Consider the following 19,730-nt stretch of genomic DNA (forward strand, 5'->3'; position numbering starts at 1 on the left):
TGGCCTTTCACTTATTCTGTTTTCTTTCATGCGGGGGTGATGGGAAGAGGATGACCATCCTGCTTGCTTAGTAAACCCAGAATGTTCTACTCAGCTGGCCTTTTAAGGATTCTAATTCCGCTTGATTTTGCTCTGAATTACTAATAGTTATGAAGCACAAATAAGTGCCACAGTGTTGTCTGGAAATCGCTGAATTGTTTAAATCACTGAATATTGAAAGAGGAATTATGAAATTGATGGATGCTTTCCGATGTTAAAACTTTCATTTAAAAGCTATAATCTGCCTCAGTTGCCCAGTCAAGAAAATGAGTATTTTCTGAATCAGTGTTGCATTCAGAGAAAACAGACAGTGTATATGAGATATGCCCAGATAAATGGCTGCATTTTTACCGGTGAGAAATAATAATTTGTCATTTGACATTGAATTTACTACTTAAATTTAGGAGAAGACATAGGGTAATTATAGAGTTGGAGTATATTTCCATGTAACAACATTAAACATTGAAATTATATGCTTATTAATGAATATCTATAAGGCATGTATGTTTATTAACTTCTATTTGTATATATAATATAAAATCTCCTTTTTCTTGCTGGTCTTTTGTGTTTTCGTAGAAAAACTCCCACACTCATTAAATAGCTGTCTATTATGATATCTTCGAGAGAAGGCGGCTATATCTTTGCCTCCCCACTGAGTGAAGTCTCATTATAATTTGTCTCTTTATGTTTCCAAAATGCTGGGCTCACATGCTTAACTCATTAATGAGACTGGAACGCATCTCATAATGGCTGGTTTGTCACACGAAAGCCACACAGAGTTAAAAGAATGTTGCAGTTTAATCCATTGGCGCAGGAAATGCATTTGGAATGTAGTTGCCCAGTTGAGGCAAGATTGATAAAAGAAAGTTCCTTTTTGAAATTCAGTTAATTTTGAGCTCACTTAATTTTATTTCTCCTCCCCCTAGTTGTTGTCTTCTTAAAGAACAGGGAAAGGAGTTTAATTAAAAAAAAAAAAAAGTGTTTTCATAGTCCAGAGAAGTATCTTCTTTACTTTTGTTTAAAACATTTTTTGTTTTTTGTTTTTTTTCAGGTCACAAAGGATATTTTCTTCACATATTTTCTTTATAAAGCCTGGATTGTTTGGTGGCTAACCTGATTTGACCATAGTGTACTGCCTGGTGGGAAGTGTTAAACCTCTCATTCTAAGCTAAACAAGATTACTCTGAAGGCTGGCATTCAGGGGCTTGTTTTTAATGTAATGGGTTAGGGGCTATGGCACACCCCTTGCAGTTCCACTAATTGAACTCTTTGGGTACTTCAGTTTCTAATAGTTAGCTCTAGAAGGGGCTTGCCATGGGTATGCCAGAAATTGCTCACTGCTTGATTTCCCCATGTTAGTTTAATGAGGAAGAATGGGTCACCATGCCAACCAAAACACCATAGCAATGGGTTTAGAAGCGTCCTTCCTTGATGCTTGCTTCCCATTTAGGGGTTTCCAACAAACTACAAATGCTATGGAGTGTCAGACAAAAACCAAATAGGATTTGAAATCAGTATGTCCTCTCGTACAATGCATATAAGCAACTATGTTCAGTTAACCTGAATTTTACTTCATTTTGTATTCAATCTTTTTTGATTAATGTAAAAGGTAGTAGGCACTTAAGTTGGTCTTAATTTTCAGTTGTTAATTTTTCTTTGCTAGCAGCTTTCAGCTATTCATCTATCAAAGCTCATCTACATTTAATTTTGTTTGGTGTGTAAGAGCTTTTATTCTACTGTACTAACAACCATTTAAATAATATACTTTATTTTTTAGAACAGTTTTAGGTTTATAGAAAAATTCAGAAAATAAGACAAAGTTCCCACACACCCAGATTCCCCTACTATTAACATCCAGCATATCAGTATTGTACATTCGTTGTAAGTAATGACCCAGGGCTGATACATTATTAAATCAGTGGTTTATTCTGATTTTCTTAGTTTTTACCTAATGTCATTTTTCAGTTCCATGATGCCATCTGGGATGGCATATTTATTTATCATGTCTCCTTAGGCTCTTGGATGTGACAGTTTTTCAGGCTTTTTCTTTTTCTTTTCTGTTTGAGACAGGTTCTTTCTTGCTCTGTGGCCCACACAAGAGGGCAGTTGAACAGTCACAGCTCACTGCAGCCTCAACCTTCCAGACTCAAGTGATCCTCCTTACTCAACCTCTCTTGTAGCTGGGACTATGTGCAAGTGACCACACCTGGCTGATTTTTTTTTTTTTTTTTTTGGTAGAGTTGGAGGTCTTACTTTGTTGCCCAAGCTGGTCTCGAACTCCTGAAATCAAGAAATCCTCCCACTTTGGCGTCCCAAAGTGCTGGGATTGCAGGCGTGAGTCACCATGCCCAGCCAGGCTTTATTTTTGATGATCTTGTCAGTTTTGAGGATTCCCAATTATATATTTAGCAGTATGTCTTTCCATTAGAATTTTTCTGATTTTTGTTTAAATGATTATTCTGGGAATAAGTTTTCTTTGTTGCTGTTATTTGTAGTCTTTCTTTTTTCTAATTTTTTAAAGTATTTATTTGTTTGTTTTTGAGACAGAGACACTCTGTCACCCATGCTTGAGTGCAGTGGCTAATCAGAGCTCACTGTAGTCTTGATTTCCTGGGCTCAAGCATTCCTCCTGTGTCAGCCTCCTAGGTAGTTGGGAATACAGGTGCATGCCACATTGTCTGACTAATTTTTTTTTTCCTGTAGAGATAAGATTTTATTATGTTGTCCATGCTGGTCATGAACTTTAGGCCTTGAGTGATTCCTCCCATCTTTGCTTCTTAAAGTAGCTGAGATGACCGGTGTGAGCCATTGCTCCTGGCTGGGAATAGGGGTTTTGAGAGGAAGAACATAGATATGAAATAATATTTTCATCACATCATAACAAGGGTACATACTGTCAACACAGCTTACCACTACGAAGCTGACCTTTGTCACCTGCCAGTGACTGTGTTTTTCAGGTTCTCCACGGTAAAGTTACTTTGTCCCCACATCTTCCCACTCACCTGCCTTTACTGTGCCTTTTGGAAGGAAGTCCCTATTCACAGACCACACCTACGAAATGGGAATTATGCTCCCATTTTTGAGGGAAGAGAATATATATAAATTATTTGGAATTCTTCTGCAAAGATTTGTTTCTTCTCTCATTTGTTTATTTTTTTATATCACTTACAAATATGGACTCATGAATATTTATTTTATACTTTGGGTTATAATCCAGTATTGCATTACGTTTTTTGATGCTCAAATTCTTCCGAGCTTTGGCCATTGGGAGCTCTTTAAGTGGATTCCTGTGTGCCTTCCACACTTGGACATGTCTGTATCAGTGTACTTTTACGTGTGTTTGAGCACTTTCTCCCTTTCTGGCACTACAAGTTGCTCTAAGTTCATCTTGTATATTATCTTTCCCAGTCCTAACATCAATCCATTTATCCAAGGAACCCTGGTTCACTTTATTAAAAAATGGTAACAACCATTGAAGGAATAAATACAAACAAATCCAACAAAAATCAGGAAAATATCTTTCAAGTATGATTAAGTGAAAGACTAGATGATCATCTTAAGTTGTTACATGTTTAGCTGGAGATTTACTAACGCTTTCTGATGGATGCTTGAACTCAAAGGGAAACATTACGGTGTATTATGGGTTTAAGTGAACAAAATAACTCCTTAGAATCCAAAATACTGAATATCTTAGCATACTTTTTTATGCCCCTTAATCTTTAATTTTGTCTTTATACCCACCCATTTAATCTTTTAATGTCTTTTGAAATGCCAAACATTATAAAACTCTTTAATCTTGTCTGTTAGTTGGTGTGGAGAAAAAACAAATGTTTCTAATCTTGTAGACAGGATGATTATTAATAAGAAAGCCCATTTTCTTTTAAAGGGAAACAGAACTACTCTGACAACTTGATTATGACAAAACTTTGATTAATCACATGGATATGTTCTAGAAACAATTCCTAACTCTACTTTCAGCCATGCATTCCTTCTTGTCACATGTTCAGAAATTATGCTTTTGGGGGAGTATCCAGTGATAACTGTTTTGGGATGGTGGAGAGCTATGAAAAATCCTATTTTATTGACATAAGAAAAGTGATGAATGCTGAATACAAAATAGAAGGTGCTAGATTTTTGTTATGGCTGAATAGCCTTTTCTCTGTGTTATAACTTTCAGTACTGATTTTTATCTACTTTATTATTACAACTACTATCATTGCCAAGGGCTTAATTTGGAATTAAATGAGCCTTATGCTTAAGTAATTTATTCTCGTTAGTTTGCCAAAATGTAGGTCTCATGATGGTTTTAATACTCTACAGCAGGATGTTTACATTTTTCTTTCATTGAGACTAAAATATTCCTTTTCAGTTTCATTTATGTCCCAGAAAATCTGAGATCAGAAGAAGATATTGAAGCTGCCATTATCAATGGCAGTTTTTCTTGAATAATAGAACAGGAAGCTATTATAGTTGAATTTTTCTTTACTCTTATTTTTATTTCTTCAGCCAAAGACCCACATAGAAGGAAATAATTCACAACAGGGCTCTGTAGAGGCATCAACACCACTAACTAATATGGCAGGGTCTTCTCATTGGTTTCTCCCTCATATTTCAGGTGATGTGTGGGGACCATTTTGATGTTTTCTGATAACTTTCACATTATTTACTCATTAAGCTATAGTTATGTACTTTCATTCCATTAGTGTGTCAAAAAATGAAGTTGTCAGTTAGGAACCTTATAATGGCTGACTTTAGTTTTATGATTTTCTATGTCTGGCAGTTTCAGGAAAAACCCTCTAAACATCTTATAATTAAAAATATCTGGCCAGGCATGGTGGCTCATGGTTGTATTCCCAGCACTTTGGAGGCCGAGGCAGGTAGATCACCTAAGGTCAGGAGTTTGAGACCAGCCTGACCAACATGGCAAAACCCTGTGTCTATTTTTTAAAAAAAGTATTTAAAAAAACCCTATTTTTGTTTTTCAGTAACATGGAGGTTAGAGCTCATTTCCCTTTTTATGTTAAAGAACTTTATAAATGGATACATTTGAACATCTTAAAAATTAGACTTTCATAAGGCAGACCTATAGTATTTAGTGAACAATTAGGTGAATTAAAACATAAAGAAACCCTGTCCATACTGGTGTAAAACGTATCTATAAGTTTTTTGTTTGTAGGGATGCAGTAATTTTCCTATTTATAACTTTTGGTTATAACTTAATGGTTATAACTCTAACCATTTAAAACTTTTACAACAAAGTTGTAGTAAGGAAAATGTTTCTCCCGAACATATGCTACTACTTTAATGTGTGTTTTTCATTGAGAGAGGGAAGCAGGCAGAAAACATGACGACATAAAGGTGAAAAGGCCAAATTTCTGTATGTGGTGACAACAAACTGATTGAAAATAGTAACTTGGAGTTGTGGGCAATATCGTTGAATTTTTTTTTAACAGATGAGGTCTTGCTATGTTGCCGAGGGTCTTCTTGAACCTTTGGGCTCAGGACATCTTCCTACTGCAGCCTCCTGAGTAGCTGGGACTACAGGCTACTACTGTTCACAGCCAATTTTGTTAACTTCATGAACCTCTGTGTAGGATATTGGGAGCTGGGACTTAGCATAACAGGGTATAAAATGTGTGAGAGAAAGATAGAAACTGACTTTTAAAAGCAAGGGTCAGACTTAGTTTAAGAATCATTTATTTGAATTCCTACAAATGTCAGGCTCTGTGTTACCCTCTGGGGAGTGATGTGTTAGTTACAGCTTAGCTCTACAAGAGATTTTTGGTATTATTCTACATCCCAACAGCTGTGCATTTTGTTTTTATATTATTTTCCTTTGATTTAAGATATTTTCTTGTAAAATTAAGGAAATAATCACAAAATAACTATATTAGAACATGGAAAAATATCTTTGATGTTGAGAAACCTAATTAGAACATAATAGCTTCAATAAATAACAAATATAGAAAAGTGTAGGAACTAACACATCAGATATCTACTTGCCTATAACCAGAATTTAGATTTGTTAACATATTAATTTCATATTTTTAAAATCTAGTCAGTGTATATCAAAACTAAAAAAACCTTTTAGTTTTTTCAAATAAGCTTTTTGATAAATGGGAATCTCACACAGATTTGAAGCTCTCTTTTTTTTTTGTTTTTTTGAGATGGAGTTTCACTCCTTGCCCAGGCTGGAGTGCAATGAATGGCACGATCTCGGCTCACTGCAACCTCCGCCTCCCAGGTTCAAGCGATTCTCTTGCCTCAGCCTCCTGAGTAGCTGGGATTATAGGCATGCCTCACCACACATGGCTAATTCTCTATTTTTAGTAGAGACAGGGTTTCACCATGTTGGCCAGGCTGGTCTTGAACTCCTGACCTCAAGTGATCTGCCCACCTCAGCCTCGCAAAGTGCTAGGGTTACTGAGATGAGCAGCCATGCCCTACATCACTGTTTAGGCTAACTTATTCTGGAATTTAATGACTAGCAAAGAAATCTGACCATGTTTCCCTCCTTCATGTGGCTTCCCTGGCCCTTGGCTTCTCTTCTTGCCTGATTATAGCTGTTTCTGTAATGCTCTCTCTCTCTTCCTCCTCACTTCCCTAGTCATTCCCACCATAAGATATTGTAATAGAATGGTCTTAGTCACACTTTAAAAATGGGCTTTTGGTACAAATTCAGAATTCAGTTGTCTGTCAAGATCAGTCTTCTTTATCCATGATATCTTGTCACATTTATCTTTGCCAAATGGTGTTTCTCACTTGTATAACCTAAGAGTACACAGTTATATGATTGATGAATCAAGTTATTACAAGTTCTTAAGCATGGTTTTGTGGGTTTCTTTTTCTAAAATCAAGAAATTTTAGAATTATTGCTGGGTAGAACTTCAGAGGAACAATGGAATGATTTACAAAAATTATTCTTACATGTTAATGAGGCTTTGAAGTATTTCATTTTTCCAATTAAAAGTTAGATTGTTGAGGCAGAATGTGATATTATTCCCTCTACTATTAAAAATTCCATACAGCATTATGTGAATTAATCTTAAGCCAATGTCTGGCAAGGATGTTTTTAAAACAATGAAGTTAATGCTGTGAATTTGGCATTACTATATCGATATTAATGAATAATTCCACCTATTAAAATTGTCTAATGTCCATCTGCTTGCTGTTTCTCATTTCCTTTAAGTTTTAAATTTCTAACCACTTATTCTTTTGTTTCTCTTCTTTTATACACACAGCTACCCCCTTTTAGATTAAAAAAAAAAAAACTTTAATACTTTTGAAATGTAAAAATGGACATATCACCAAAAAGTAGAAAGGGAACCCTAAATGAATTCCAAACTTTTTGTTTTATTAGAGATATAAAAACCTCTAAGATCTTAAAAATAAGATCTCACTAATGAGTTTAAAATTAGGGAATAAAATAATTTGTGTTAAGAAGGACAAGGTCACCAGTTAGGAGGAGATTATTATAGGCATCCCAGTGCTGGCACTTGGGACTAATGATGACAGAAGAGATGGAGAGAAAAAGACAGATTCAGGATATATTTGGATGTGAAAGTTGTGAAGACTTGGTAATGAGTGGAATGTGGAAGGAAGGAAAGTGGCAGTGGAGAAGAAACAGGTTATGTAGTATTACTGTTTGCTGATGGTGATGATGATTGGAAGAGGAACTGTTTTATTTCTTTTGGGGAAGTATGAAGTCAACAGTTCTATTTTGGGCATTTTGAGTTTGAGATACCTAAGTGAATTTGAGCAATTCAATAATTGGCTATGGAGGTGAGGGAGGATGAAGGTACAGTCATTAGCATACATTAAGGACATTTAAATTCATGAACCGGCCTGTTACGGTGGCTCATGCCTGTAATCCCAGTACTTTGGGAGGTGGAGGCAGGTCACCTTAATATGAGGTCAAGAGATGGAGACCATCCTGGCTACCATGGTGAAACCCCATCTCTACTAAAAATACAAAAAATTAGCCGGGCTTGGTGGTGCGTGCCTGTTTTCCCAGCTACTCGGGAGGCTGAGGCAGGAGAACTGCTTGAAACCAGAAAACAGAAGTTGCAGGGAGCTGGGATTGCCCACTGCCCTCCAGCCTGGCGATAGAGTGAGACTGCGTCAAAAAAGAAAAAAAATCATGAAGCTTGTTGAGGATCATTAGGTTGAAGGTAGAGTAGGAAAGAGCATCCACGAGTAGTGCTGTGGCTTCCAGCAGTCAGGGTTGGGGTGGAGGAGGAGTCTGAGGAGCAGAGTCCAGTGTGACCGTTGTATACAATACATAGACATTGTTTTACAAAAAATTGTTTATTTGCTCTTTGTGGGTTGTTTTTTAAACTAAATATTTGGTGTATGCTTGGTAAGATTCTAAACACCCTTCTACATGTCATTAAGACAATTCTATACAACCCCGGCGTGTCTGCTGTAAAGAATGGCCTTACCATTGAACCATTAGTGGGATATGGTGCCCATTTTAACCCTCCCTGCTGTGCCTCTGTAGGACTTAGATTGTTAGATGTCACCTAAGTTCTTGCTGGGGTTGAAGAACTTTGCCAGGAAATTAGCATTAACGTGGATGCCCTTTGGTCCTCCTCTCACAGTTTTTGTCATTCTCTTGAAATAAGTCAGTTCATTATTAAAGAAGACATTTTATTTTATTATTTTATTTTTCATTTGAGACAGCCTTGCTTTGTTTCCCAGGCTGGATTGCAGTGGTGCAATCTTGGCTCACTGCAACCTGGGTTAAAGCTCTTCTCCTGCCTCACCCTCATGAGTAGCTGAGACTACAGGTGCACACCACCATGCCTGGCAATGTGTGTGTGTGTGTGTGTGTTTTTTTTTTTGTTTGTTTGTTTTTGTATTTTTAGTAGAAATGGGGTTCTGGACTCCTGGCTTCAAGTGATCCACCTGTTTCGGCCTTCGAAAGTGCTGGGATTACAGGAGTGATCCTCTGTGCCCGGCCTAAAGTAATTTTATTTTTAAAAAGCTGTCATCAACATGAAAAATTTGGGGTTCATGAGGAATATTTTTGAATGTCGGATGTCACCGTTGTCACTGACAATATGGGGCAGCAGATAAAAGACTGCTTTATAAATTCTGCAAGGACAGAATAAGGCAATGACATGGGGACTGGCTTAGACTTAGCTGCATGCTTTTACTCCCTTAGAGATGAGCACAGAGTCCTGCCATACCAAATATTTTTTGACATGACTGCTTTTTGTTTTTCTTCAAAATTGAAACTATGATAAAATTAAAGACAATAGTTATTAGGTGCCTTCTATATCTTACAAAGAGTGCTAAATACTTTACACTGTGGCCCCATTGTGACCTGACACGAATTCTGAGAGGGAAATAAATATATTGAACCCACTTTGTAGCAGTTATGAAATTGAAGCTTTGATTACTGGTATTTTAGAGAGGAAAAATAAGAAAAGATAATAAAAAAATATATGCAAACTATGATTCCACATTCAGGTTTTTTGGAGATTAAAATTTTTCTAGGCATGTTTGAAAGGTGGTAGGGGCCAGGCGTGGTGGCTCACACTTGTAATCCCAGCACTTTGGGAAGCCAAGGCAGGTGGATCACGAGGTCAGGAGTTCAAGACCAGCCTAGCCAGGAAGGTGGAACCCGGTCTCTATTAAAAATACAAAGATTAGCGGGCAGTGGTGGCAGGCACCTGTAATCCCAGATACTCGGGAGGCTGAGGCAGAGAATTGCTTGAACACCACAGGCGGAAGTTGCAGTGAGCCAAGATTGCACCACTGTGCTCCAACCTGGGCAACAGAGTGAGACTCTGTCTCAGAAAAAGAAAAGGTGATAGAAATAATTAAGTCGTTCTTTTTGGAGACATAATGCTATGTTTTTAACTGTCCATTTAAAAATGTATTTTATCTCTAAATAGTAAATGTTCCCATGCTGTATTGACAATGATCTTAATTTTTCCCTTCTCTTTTTTGATTTCAGAGGAAGAACTTGTCTCTTTTCCTCAGCATTAGTTTGTTAACTTTCTGGGGGTCCTCCCTTTTGGGTGCCCGGTTATACTGGATGGGAAACAAACCACCAAGCTTTTCCAACTCGGACAACCCCGCTGCTGATTCGGACAGCCTCCTCACCCGCACGCTCACCTTCTTCTACTTGCCAACCAAGAACCTCTGGCTGTTGCTATGCCCAGATACCCTCAGTTTTGATTGGTCGATGGACGCCGTGCCTCTGCTCAAAACAGTTTGTGACTGGAGAAACCTACACACTGTGGCCTTCTATACTGGACTCCTCCTCCTTGCCTGCTATGGTTTGAAGAGCCCGAACGCAGACCGAGAATGCGATGGGAAAACTGTAACAAATGGCAAGCAGAATGCAAACGGACATAGCTGCCTTTCAGATGTGGAGTACCAGAACTCGGAGACTAAGCTCAGCTTTGCATCCAAAGTAGAAAATGGCATTAAAAACGATGTATCACAGAGAACCCAACTTCCTTCTACGGAGAACATTGTTGTTCTGTCTTTATCTTTGTTAATCATACCCTTTGTTCCTGCCACGAACCTGTTTTTCTATGTCGGCTTTGTAATTGCAGAGCGAGTATTATATATTCCTAGTATGGGCTTCTGCCTACTGATTACAGTGGGGGCCAGAGCCCTTTATGTCAAAGCCCAAAAGCGGTTCCTCAAGAGCTTGATTTTTTATGCTACAGCTACACTAATTGTTTTTTATGGACTCAAGACCGCGATCAGGAATGGAGACTGGCAGAATGAGGAAATGCTGTATAGGTCAGGGATAAAAGTAAACCCAGCTAAAGGTAATCTTTTATTTTATGCTTTTGTCTGGATAGTTTATGCTTTCAACCTCTGTACTTCTTTGCTTCTTGTCTTAAAATACAGTATTAAGGAGGAAGAGGTCCTTGTATGCAGTATTCGTATCTTTCACGCTTTTTATTTTTTTTAAAGAGATACCGTATATAACCAATTTAGAGACATGCCTAATATTTCTTACTTGGAATAAGAAAATATTTTCCTGTGTTTCTGACTATGTTTGTCTGGGAGAATTAGAACTCTTGTTGTGTAACAATATTGACTGTTGCAAGAATTTAGAAAAGGACTTGGCTTTCAAATTTTAAAATACAGGTAGGGACAGCTCTTTTATCATATAATAAAAGTCAGTATCCCACATAAGTATACATTAGCTTTTCTGTTTTCCAAGCATCGCCTGAGGAAATATAAGACTTTCAATTGAAACTTTGAAAAGATTTGGAGACGTGACTCCCTCTGAATCCTGAAATTATGTCTCTAGATGTCAGTGTGTGCACATTCAGGTGTGAGTCACCTTCGGCAGTGCAGAGGCTGAATTATCTGAATTTTGCAAAGCAGTTAACAAGTTTTTACTTGAATTTTTAAGTCACTTAGAAAAATAAACTTTTCACTGTATAATGAGAGCTTTGATTATACCATTCATGATTGCTTTTGATTTAGAAAATTATCTGAGCAAATCTGAGAATCGATAGCTAGCGTAGAAAGTAGTTTCCTTTGAAATAAAAGAAAAGTCAAAAGCTGTGACAATGGATTACTCTAGTTTAGGCAATTAAATGTATTGGAAGCTAGAAGACAATTAAATAAAAATAGATGTAAGTTTTTAGTGCAGAAATATATCATAGTAAATAGTGCTAAAGAGTTTTGTTCTTTATAAGCCATTTTTATTCTCTCTCTCTTTTTTTTTCTGAGGGAGTAGTCTTGTTGTAGCGCCCAGGCTGGGGTGCAATGGCATGATCTTGACTCACTACAACCTCTGCCTCCTGGGTTCAAGTGATTTTCCTGCCTCAGCCTCCCGAGTAGCTAAGATTACAGGTACCCACCACCACACCTGGCTAATTTTTGTATTTTTAGTAGAGACGGGGTTTCACCATGTTAGCCAGGCTGGTCTCAACCTCCTAACCTTAGGTGATCTGCCCACCTCATGCTCCTCAAGTGTTGGGATTACAGGAGTGAGCCACCGCCTCTGGCCTATTTTTACTCTTAAATTATGTTTGCTTATATAGCATTTGAACTGATATCCTTCTACTCTTCTCAATACAATTCTATATCAGGATTAAAAGAAGGTGTAAAACTGTTCCAGAATATGAAAATGGCCTGCTAATAGGTATTAGGATATATGTCTAAAGATCTAGATACCCCAAAAGCTACTTTGTCATGCTTGTCTGATGAGCACAAATTAAGTCAAGAATTTAGTGAACAACTACACAGTTTCTTTAAGCTAAGGAACTAATTGCTGGCACTTACACTGCTTAATAAATTGCAGGGACTTTAATAGGAAGTTGGAAGCTTAAAGTTGAGCTACTGTATAGCATGTAATTTCTCAATTCTTTGTGAAAAATCATTACCATGTGGCTTTTTCTAGGTAGTAAGTACTGCACAGTTTATTGAATGCCTGGACCCAAATCTTGCTATAAAAATTGTTACAATTAGTTTTTGCAGAATACTTACCAGCCAGTTTTGCTGCACTAGTATATGTAAGGCTATAAAACAAGCCTATGTTGCCAATGTATTTTCCTGCTGTTTAAAACAGATATATAGTTAAGAATTAAAGACAAAAATTCTTGGCATATTTTAAGTTTTAGGCTAAATTACTATTAGAAAAAGCCAGGACAACAGTGGTTTAAGTAAGATAGAAGCTTTATTCTTTCTTTTAATCTAAGTATGTGCAAACACAGAGCTGATAAGGTGGCGCCATGGGTTTTCAGGATCCAAGCTCTTTCTCTTTTATTCCCTTGCCATCTCAGTGGTGTCACCCTGTCCTTATGGTCCAAGATGGCTCATTATCACATCAGCACTTCAGCTGACAGGAAGGGAGGGAGAAAGGGCAAATGGTGGGTATACTCAGTCTTAGAGCATATTGCAGAAATTGCATACATCATGCTTGCTCTCAGACCACTGGGCACACCTACCTACAAGGAAGGCTGGGAAATGTTATCTTTATTCTGAGAAGACACATATCCAGCCAAATTTTATTACAGTGCAAAAAGGAGAGGCCAGATACTCAGATACTAGGGTATAAGTAACAGTCAGAATACCTGAAAACATTTTGTAAACTCTTAGGTATTTTCCAGCATTAGCTGCTATTTTTCCCGACAGTTAATGATTCTAAAGAAGATATTTTGGTACATAGTTAGAATGTTTGATCATTTTTTTTATTTTTCCGTTCACTAAGTAAAACAATTATTAAACATGTCCTGGGTTTCCAACATTTTCAGGTGTTCATTCTAATACTTGAGAAGTGCTGCAGAATTTCAGCACCCCAAGATATTATTAGCTAAATAAATGTACAACTGGCCACTGCCATGATAAGTTCTTTCAGACATCAAACACTGAATTCCCCAAACCCACCACCTACCCATGGCCCAGTCAACTGCTTTGCTTGTGGGCTTTACCATCTCAGTCCATCTCAGTTGATGGAATCTCTGTTTTCCTAGCAGCTCTGGCCAAGAATTCTGAAGTCATCCCTGCCTCCTCTTTGCTTCACAGCAGCCCACATCCATTCCATCAGGAGATCCTCTATGCCCTTTTTGTAAAAATGCATCCAGAGCTTTACCACCTTTTACACCATCACTGTGGGCATCAGGGCCCAGGCCACCACCATCTTTTATCTGGAATATTAGTAAAAAGACTCTCGTCTCACCTCCCAGCTTGTGTTTCTTGCCTTTTAGCATGTTGTACTTTTTATGCTTCAACTCAGACATGATGTATTGGGTAATAAGAAATGAGGTGAACTGGTTTTATTGTGAGATTTCATGTGAATCTGGTTAGGAGTTGGACTGTATTTTGCCATAGCTGTGGTTGACAGTGATGTCACGTTCCTCTGGTGGCCTTGGTTTTGGTCTTTGCAGTGTTTGTTGGGCTTTCCCGAGGACTCAGTTTGTTTTGCATCTATTTCAGCTGTAATCAACTATTACTATACTGCAGCTCTGTTGGTGTGGGGAAGGAAATATATTCTATTATTTTATGACAAAATCTTCACAAGTGTTTCTTTTCTTTTTTTTTTTTTTTTGAGATGGATTTTCCCTTCTGTTGCCCCGGCTGGGGTGCAATGGCATGATCTCAGCTCACTGCAACCTCCGCCTCCCAGGTTCAATCAATTCTCCTGCCTCAACTTCCCAATTAGCTGGAATTACAGGCATGCACCACCATGCCCAGCTAATTTTTTTTGTGTGTGTGTATTTTTAATAGAGACAGGGTTTCTCCACGTTGGACAGGCTGGTCTCCAACTTCCGACCTCAGGTGACCTGCCCTCCTCAGCCTCCCAAAGTGCTGTGATTACAGGCATGAGCCACCTCGCCTGGCCACAAGTGTTTATCTTTCCTTGTGTCTCACTCCAGTTGAGACAGGAAGGCTAGAAGAGGCTGAGTTGAAAGGAATGGCTTTCCCGCTCAGCTCTGGGACAAGGCTAAGATATTTCTTTTATGGAGCAAGTGGCATTTGTCATGACCAATGCTCTGGGTAGTATATTTCATAAGGTTTATTCTTCTACTGCCAGAGTCAGAGGAACATCTTTCTTGGCTCTTCCCAATGAGACTCTGTTCGGGTCCCAGGGGGCAAAACCTCCAAAAGTGTGCAAGTCCCCTAAGACTGCCACCCTCAGGAGTTTCTGATTCAAAAGCTAGTTCGTGCTTAGCCTTCAGCAACTTGTCAAAGTGACTAGTCAATTGTTTCTAATGGTTTCTGTCTCCAGCAGCTTCTGCTCCAGGTAAGCTCTCCTCTGCTGTGTCTTTGGATTTGTCTTTCTCTAGATTTCACGGTGGTGATTGGCCCTGCGACCCCAGTTCACTGATGATTCCAAGACAAGTTATTGATTTTCAGTCTGTTTAGCTTTTTTGTTTGTAATGATGTGAGTGACAACTTCACATTCTTTAATGTCTGAGCTGAACCACTGCTTCTTTTCACCTTCAAAGTCTATGCTTAACCAGCAGCCTTGGTGACCTTTTGGAAACACAAATCAGGGCATGGCGTTCCACTCTCCCCAGTTATTCTCTGGCTCCCTGTTTCTCTCTAATTGAAATCATGTTAGAGGGGGAGGGTGGGAGGGAGCCAAGAGTTCAAAAACTATTTGTTGAGTACTATGCTTACATCCTGGGTGATGGGTTCAGTTGTGCTCCAGGCCTCAGCATCGTGTAATATGCCTTTGTAATAAACCTGCACTTAGAGCATTAGAATCTAAAATAAAAGTTGAAAACATAAAAATAAATAAAATTAGAACAGTTCTGTGCTTGCACAACTCTAGATAGATAGATAGATTATAGATAGATAGATATAGATATACACAGTCTCAGACAGGATCCCATCTATATTCACCAGTGTTTCCTTCCCTTACTCCACTCCAGCCCTGCTGGCCCTTTGATGTACCTTTTATATGCCAGGGAAGCTCCTGACGCAGAGCCCCCCTTCCCTTTTTTTTTTTATTTTGAGACAAAGTTTCAAATTTTGTCTCTGAGCAACTCTTGTTGCCCAGGCTGGAGTGCAATGGTACGATCTCAGCTCACTGCCACCTCTGCCTCTCTGGTTCAAGGGATTCTCCTGCCTCTGCCTCCTGAGTAGCTGGGATTACAGGCATGTGCTACCACAGCTGGCTAATTTTTGTATTTTTAGTAGAGATAGAGTTGTTCCATGTTCGTCAGGCTGGTCTCGAACTCCCAACCTTAGGTGATCTGCCCGCCTCAGCCTCCCAAAGTGCTGGGATTACAGACGTGAGCCACTGTGCCTGGCCGCCGCAGAGCTTTTACCCTTGTCATTGTTTCCTCCTGCAATGTGTTTTCCTGGTTATTCTGTGATCTTCCTCACTTCCTTTAAGTCTCTGATCAGCTGTTGCATTATAAGCAAGGTGCTTTATGTAAAATTGACCGCCCTGCTATAAATTATATACACCGCTCCACCTCTGTCTTATCGAGCATTCCCTATCCTCTTTCCATGCTTCATTTTTCTCTTAGCAATTATCACTATTTGACATACTATATTTTCTATAATTACATGTTCATTGTGTGAATGTCTTGTCAGCATACACTAGAATGTATAACACAAGAAGGTAGAGATTTTTACATTTTAAAAAGTGTTATATATGCTGCAATGAGGACTGTGTCTGGTAGAGCAAAGGCATTCAGTAATGAATATGTTTGAGTATTGTTACAGTCAGGGTCATTCGCTTTAAGGTGTTCATGATCTATTTACAGATAGAATGTACTTGCATGAAATAAGGCAAAAGTGTGAAATATTATGCCTTTGATATGCCAGGTAGTGTGAGGGATGCTTTATAATGACAGGTAGAATTGGGAGTGGAGTTAGTTTTAGATTGTGTGACTGCATCTGTATGTGACATATGCTTCCATTTTGATACAAGGCAAAACTCTTCCAATCCAGTTTTCTTATTTTTTTTTCTGTTTATAAGATGTTAATAAAAATTCTGACTGCAGTTACTTTCTTAGCAATTATGAACCTTGCAATAATCTTCCTTAAGGCAGATTTTTGTAATCTGTTACATTATTTGAACCTAAGTAAAAGATTAGAAACCCAGTCTTCTGTACGATTTTCTGAGATTACAGATGGAGTTAGGATTTTTTTTTCTTCCTTTGAAAGCCTTTGCAAATTTCGGAATACTTAGTCTAGCATGTGCTTTAACAGGGTATGATTTTCAGCCTCATGAAGCAGTATGCATTAGACTGCTGCCTTCAGTAATGGGTCCTGTAGACAGCTGCCAGTCATTAACTGATTGGATGCAAATGATGATGAGTAAACCCTGTCATAGTGACTGTGCTGCTAATTTATGGTTTAAATCTGGATAGTGGAGAAATGATAGCTGATTTGGACTATGTAAACCACAAGTCCTTTCTCATTATATGGTTGATAATGTGAGGAAAATACTAGACCTAGTTGATTACTGTAGTTTGCTGATTTCACAATGACTCTTTGCATTTTTGTTTTTAGGGAAAAAAAAATGTTCTCTGATGACTGCCTTAATGAGCAAGCCACATTATATTTGAAAGGGTCTCCCCCAGTACACCCCTGCTTTTTTTTTGAGACAGAATTATGCTCTTGTTACCCAGGCTGGAGTACAGTAGTATGATATCGGCTCACTGCAACCTCCACCTCCTGGGTTCAAGCGATTCTCCTGCCTTACCCTATCGAGTAGCTGAGATTACAGGCATGCACCACCATGCCTGGCTAATTTGTTTTTTTTTAGTAGAGATAGGGTTTCTCCATGTTGTTCAGGCTGATCTCAAACTCCCAACCTGAGGTGATCTGCGTGCCTCAACCTCCCAAAGTGCTGGGATTACAGGTGTGAGCCACTGCATTCGCACCCACCCACCCCTGTCCCCCTTTAAAGCAACTCACTTTTTAAGCCATATTGAGTAGTATTTGCTTAAAGAAAGCATTTCTTGATTCATTACAAAGCAGTTAAATGTGTGATCACCCTTTTTGCTCTGGCCTTTCTAAATCCCCATGTGCCTCTAGTTTCTGTAGAGTTTGGCACCATTGATCTCTGTTATCACGGCTTTTAAGGCTCTGCATGATTTTGACTATCTTTCTCTCATTTCCCACAGCTTTCTCTCTTCTACGATTTTGCCTTCTCCCTAAACTAATGAATTCTTGAAGTTTTATTTTCCCTTCTCTATAGTATCTAGAACATTGCTTGGTATACAGTAGAAGGTCAATACACAATTGAATTTCTATGTTATGTTCTCTGTGACCCCCTACCTACAAGGAACTTTTCCACCTGGACGATGTGCCAGCATCTCAAACTGGTCACCTCTCTTCCCTAAAATCCTTATTAATTAACATCGCAACCCCAGGCTAACAGAGTTATAGATAAGCAGATCAGTGAGCACATAAACATAAAAGAATTGTAGCATATATGGCAGCACATCTGGTTTGCTAAAAGGCATTTTAAAATTAAGTTATAGATTCTAAATCAAATAGATTGTGAGAATGGTTTATTAACTCTATGTCAATTTGATTTAAAAATCATGACTGTGGTGGTTAATTATTTGAAAGCAATTTCTTAAACAGTTAAGAACAGTTGGGCCAGGCATGGAGGCTTACACCTGTAATCCCAGCACTTTGGGAGGCCGAGGCGGGCAGATCAGGAGGTCAGGAGATCAAGACCATCCTGGCCAGTGTGGTGAAACCCTGTCTCTACTAAAATGCAAAAAATTAGCTGGGCATGGTTGTGCTTGCCTGTAATCCCAGCTACTTGAGAGGCTGAGGCAAGGGAATCCCTTGAACCTGGGAGGTGCAAGTTGCAGTGAGCTGAGATTGTGCCACTGCACTCCAGCCTGGCCACAGAGCGAGAGTCTGTCTCAAAACAAAACAACAACAAAAAAACAACCAATTAAGAGTGAATCTGGGAAAACTTAAGAGCTAACGGTTGTTTTCAATGCCCATTTTTGATGTAAATATGTGAACTGATAAATATAAAAGATGTATGTGAAATGATACACATATTTGAAACTTTCAAGGTGATTATCCAAGCAGTCTGCATTCACTCCCCCAATGCAAATGACAAACATGATGTTTTAAATATAGAAAAACAGTCAAAATTGTTTCAGTTTTGTAGTGTTTGACAATTTTTTTTTTCCTTTGTAGATTGCTGCAAAATTGGTGGTTCTATTTCAATTTAACATGGCATCAAATTTTAAGAAACAAGTATGTTGTAGGAATATCATTTAGGAAATAACACAATTTAAGTGAATCCTAAGCCTCTAAGCCATGTAAAAATTGACTATTTCATTGCATATTTTATGGTATGAGCTTTTCTTTAAACCTCTAATTGAGTGTCTTTATGATGAGTTTCAGTTAACCAGCTACCTTTGAAATGGTGTCATAAATTCTATTATTATATTTCTCCAATAATTTGTCATGGTATGTCCAAAGGAAGATACAAATTTTTCAACAGAGGTTCAGATTTTCATAAAACATGAAATTTGCCAGTTAAATCAAGAAGGGCACTGTAGTATTTTCTTAAAACTGACTGGCCTGAGTTGTGCTGTAAAACACAGATTTTCATTTTTACCAGCGAGCCCTGGTAGGAGAACCTGCTAAAAGCAACTCACCAATAAAGGCTGATTGAGAGATAAATAGCAGGAAGTTAAATCTAGTATTCATGAAGAAATTCTGTGTTTTATCTTTTCAGTCCACCTCTTCTATATGAGTAGAAAAAAATAGGTAAACAATGGGGCTGGCAAGAATGAAATGAAGACATCTCATTGGCTGAACTAGACTGAAATATTTTTTAAAAGCAGATTTACATTTTTACTCAGTTGTTAAATTAAGGCCTATTTTAAATATTTCAATCTCGAAGAATTCAAGTATGGTTGTTTCCATTTGGGATGGAGAGTCACAGAAGTTCAGATGCCTTTAAGAATGAATTGGGGCTGGGCACCATGGCTACACCTGTAAATCCAGCACTTTTGGAGGTCTAGGCAGGTGGATCACGAGGTCAGGAGTTTGAGACCAGCCTGGCCAGCATGGTTAAACCCCATCTCTACTAAAAATACAAAAAATTAGCCGGACATGGTGGTTTGCACCTTTAGTCACAGCTGCTCAGGAGGCTGAGGCAGGAGAATTGCTTGAACCTGGCAGGCAGAGGTTACAGTGAGCCACGATTGTGCCACTGCACTCCAGCCTGGGATACAGAGCAAGATTCCGTCTAAAAAAAAAAA

General features: G+C 38.4%; 1 protein-coding gene across 8 annotated transcripts in view; it reads left to right on the forward strand.

Annotated features, from left to right (window-relative positions):
- TMTC2 (transmembrane O-mannosyltransferase targeting cadherins 2) overlaps positions 1-19,730 on the forward strand; it is a 452,640-nt gene that overhangs the window by 206,790 nt on the left and 226,120 nt on the right. For all 8 annotated transcript variants that reach the window (XR_013521950.1, XR_013521951.1, XM_035257146.3 and 5 more), the window contains one exon: positions 10,004-10,832. Coding sequence is in view for 6 of the 8 variants with exons in the window: in XM_035257146.3 (XP_035113037.1) it covers positions 10,004-10,832 (829 nt within the window). In the remaining 2 variants the exon portion in view is untranslated. The remainder of the gene's footprint in view (positions 1-10,003; positions 10,833-19,730) is intronic.

Source organism: Callithrix jacchus, chromosome 9 (genome assembly GCF_049354715.1).
Source record: "Callithrix jacchus isolate 240 chromosome 9, calJac240_pri, whole genome shotgun sequence".
NCBI lineage: Eukaryota > Metazoa > Chordata > Mammalia > Primates > Cebidae > Callithrix > Callithrix jacchus.